This window comes from Oryzias melastigma, linkage group LG11 (assembly GCF_002922805.2).
Source record: "Oryzias melastigma strain HK-1 linkage group LG11, ASM292280v2, whole genome shotgun sequence".
NCBI classification, from domain to species: Eukaryota; Metazoa; Chordata; class Actinopteri; order Beloniformes; family Adrianichthyidae; genus Oryzias; species Oryzias melastigma.
The window spans coordinates 11,572,800-11,576,196 of NC_050522.1; the positions used below are offsets into that span (position 1 = coordinate 11,572,800).

At 37.1% G+C, this 3,397-nt stretch overlaps 1 protein-coding gene across 1 annotated transcript in view; it reads right to left on the reverse strand.

Moving 5' to 3' along the window:
• Nucleotides 1-228: 228 nt before the first annotated feature.
• The window catches only part of LOC112161885 (major histocompatibility complex class I-related gene protein), a 5,265-nt gene continuing 2,096 nt past the window's right edge, over nucleotides 229-3,397 (reverse strand). The window contains exons 2-5 of the mRNA XM_024297399.2: nucleotides 2,798-3,064; nucleotides 2,258-2,536; nucleotides 1,877-2,179; nucleotides 229-1,698 (exon numbers count right to left, since the gene is read on the reverse strand). Of these exons, the coding sequence (XP_024153167.1) occupies nucleotides 1,589-1,698; nucleotides 1,877-2,179; nucleotides 2,258-2,536; nucleotides 2,798-2,990 (885 nt within the window). The 5' untranslated portion in view covers nucleotides 2,991-3,064 and the 3' untranslated portion in view covers nucleotides 229-1,588. The remainder of the gene's footprint in view (nucleotides 1,699-1,876; nucleotides 2,180-2,257; nucleotides 2,537-2,797; nucleotides 3,065-3,397) is intronic.

Here is a 3,397-nt window from a genome sequence, read left to right on the forward strand (position 1 = left end):
TTACACAAATAATCTACACTTCATGTCAGACTGCTGTGGGCTGGAGATGCATTTAAATAAAGCATTTTTTAATGTATGACACCTTGTTTGACTGCAGTCAAGTTAAAATACCAAATAAATAAATTCATTGATTGAGCCTAAAAGAAGAGAAAACAATTGTGATGATTATAGTTATTTACAATGCTACAAAGCATCAAATTACATGGTGAAATTAAACTGAAACAAATCCAATATGTGGGATTTTTTTATTTACATCAAAACACATAAGAATATGTCACATATGCATAAAACTGCAGAAATATCCCAGAATATCATTTTTTTATAGTTAAATACACGTACAACATTGAAATGATAACATGTTTTTTAATAAAAAAAGCTACTCAGCAGAATACTATAGTAATGTACTGTATACTAGAAATAACCTTTATGAAGACAGAACAATGTTGATACAATCCTGATCATGTGTTCATCTTTCAAGTTAAAAAAACGGAAGTGTTTTTGTGTCTTTCATGTACAGATCATCATCATTCACAGCTAAACAAAATCATTCTTGCGATGCTTTGGATTTTATTCATTTGCTTAAATCTGCTTTTTATGCCAGATCATCTGTAAAGACAAGTCATCTTTAATGAGCAACAAACTGACTCTTTTGAAAAACTCTAGGACATCGCTCTCTACATCCGTGTTGGTCTCTTGACTGAGAGCGGCTACTTGCTAAGTTCGTAGCTCCGACTTAACATAAACAAAACAATAAAACGCATTTAAAACGTTTCTCTGAGGCAGAAAAGAACCAGTGAGGAAACTGAAGCGAGACCTTCAACTTCACAGAAAAAACAGCTGCTATTTACAGACAAAACCGAGTCTTCCTCGACAAAAACGGATTTCTGGAGACATCAGCTCTCACGCAGCAGGAGCCGCTCTGTGTAATGAAATGTGGCGACAGTCTTCAGTCCAATGTTTCACAAACACAGATAATAAAGATGATTATTATATTCAGAAAATACCCATTTTACGATGGATGTGTCGTTTTATTTTGCGTTATTTACTCATTACACCTTAAAGTTCAGACAGGGCTAAAGTTAGCGTTTGATTAGCATCTACTTTGAAGTGAAAGGAGAATTTAATCACAAAGGCTAAGTTTAAACCTTTAGACTTGTTAAAATCATTGGACTAGCACGCCCCCCTGCACGCTTTGGTTTTTTTTCTGTCTCTGACCCGGTACCAAGTGAGCCACAGACCGATACCGGTACCAGTCAGCGGCCCGAGGGTTGGGGACCGCTGTCTTAAAGTTCACAGCAGCCCTAAAGATGTGCTCCAAAATCTCTTTTAGAGTTGTCACACAGCAGTTGAAGTGCAAGTTATCCAGATAGAAGCCAATAATTTAGCCGATAGCACATTCTCTTCTGTAACCTAAGACCTAATAGGTCGAAAGGAAGTGGAGGCGGGATTTAGCATGTATAAGGAGGTGGAAGGCCCCGCCCTGATGAGCATCTAACAGATTGCAAAGCAGTTTGAGTTTTAACCGATGTAAAGCGCCTGGATAAAAGTGAGAATGCAAATAATAAATCCTTTGTTAATTCAATATTTTTCACCATCTCTTTCTCCACCAGTAGAGGACTCCACCGAGCACCAGGAGCAGAACCACTGCAGCAACAACTCCAATTGCATAATGATGAACTGGAAACTCTGAAGGAGAAACTGACAAAAAAAAAGTATGGGTCAGACAGATGTTCATGAAATGAACCATGTAAATGAAAAGTATTTCAGTAAATTATTGGTAGAAACTCCATAGATGCCATTGTTTTTAAAGAAGATTAGCAGCAACAGGTACAGGAGAGTCATGTTGGGGCTGAATGGCTGAAGTTTATGATCTTACCCCAGTTTGTCTGGATCTTTGCTTTGTTCAGTGTGATGATGATGTCTTCCTTTACTCCAGAAAGCTGGAACACACAGTCATACCTCCTCCAGTCCTCTTGTTTGACTGATGAAACACTCAGCTCAGAGCTCATCTGGAAGGTTCCATCATTGTTGGGGAGGATCTCTCCCTTCTCCACTCCCTCATGAATCTCCTCTCCATCTTTCCTCCAGAACAGATCAGCTCTGTCAGGATAAAATCCAGTAGCATGACAGCTGACCAGAGAGGAGGGAGTCTTCTGGAGGAGAGACACTGAAGGACGCTCTGCACAAGGAAAATTTAAGAATAACATTTTTACATGTACAGCATTTATTTTCATGAACCAGCTATTGTTGACTCTACCTGTTTTCTGCCCAAAAATACTCCTATAATGCAATAAGTCCTTCAAGTATCCAGGACACAGTGACATGTATGCGTTTTTATTGCGGTCTAATCTCGGTTTATCTGCATCCCACAAATATTTGATGACAACAGCCTGTGCTTTAGGAGTAATCCATGTCATGGTCTGAAGGTCTAGAGAGATGAGGTCTTCTCCATCATATCCGTACTGATCGAAGGCTTTGGTTTCATTGCTTTCATCGTCCCACTCACAGCCGTTCAGGGTTTGAAGAACATGAGAACCTGAACACCAAAGAAGAACACAGAAACTTTAAAGAGGTTTGAGCTGCAGTTATTTAGACAATTCAGATTTTTAAATTTGCATGATAATCCTTGAAGCCTTAAAACAGAACTGTTGGATTTCTTTTGATATTGAGTCATACTGATGAAACTCTTCAGGTGAATTTAATGCTGAGTCATTTAAAGTATTTGTGTGCTTTTTAAATACGAAACTCAGAATCTGGCCTCTTCATGGAGAATTCTTTTAATAAATATTTACATTACCTTCAGTTTGGTTTAAGCGCTGCTTGACAAAATTCTTGTTGGCCTCAAAGAGTTGATGATTGTAAATGCATGTCTGGGAAAGAAACACTCCGAGTTGGGGTTGTAGTTTGAACAGTTGTCTCATCCAGTTCTGTTTGGGTTCTGCTTTCTTTATGTTGCTGTCGTAGTAACCAATCTGAACTTCATCCATCATTAATAAACCCACAAACTCTGGAAAGTTTGTTGTTCCAGCAGTACCAGTAATGAAGTATTTCAGAGAGTGTTTAGCTGAGAAGAGAAAGAGTTTTCAGCATTTTATCAGTTTATTTATTCATTTTAAAGCTACATAAATTAAATGCAGTTTATAAAACATTTGTCTAAAACATTTTTTTTGTTTATTCAGTTCAAATGAAGACGGTGACTTTATTCCTGACATGTACCCACTGTGGAAATATTTAAAATTAAGGTCAATGGAGGAAATAAAATTAAAAATGTGCCCACAAAAAAGATTTTAAAAAGATTTTTTACAACATTTGTTGGTAACGCTTTATATTAAGGTGTGCTTGTTAAGTATTAATAAGATATTAATAAGCATTAGTAAGATGCTTATAATTTGCTTAT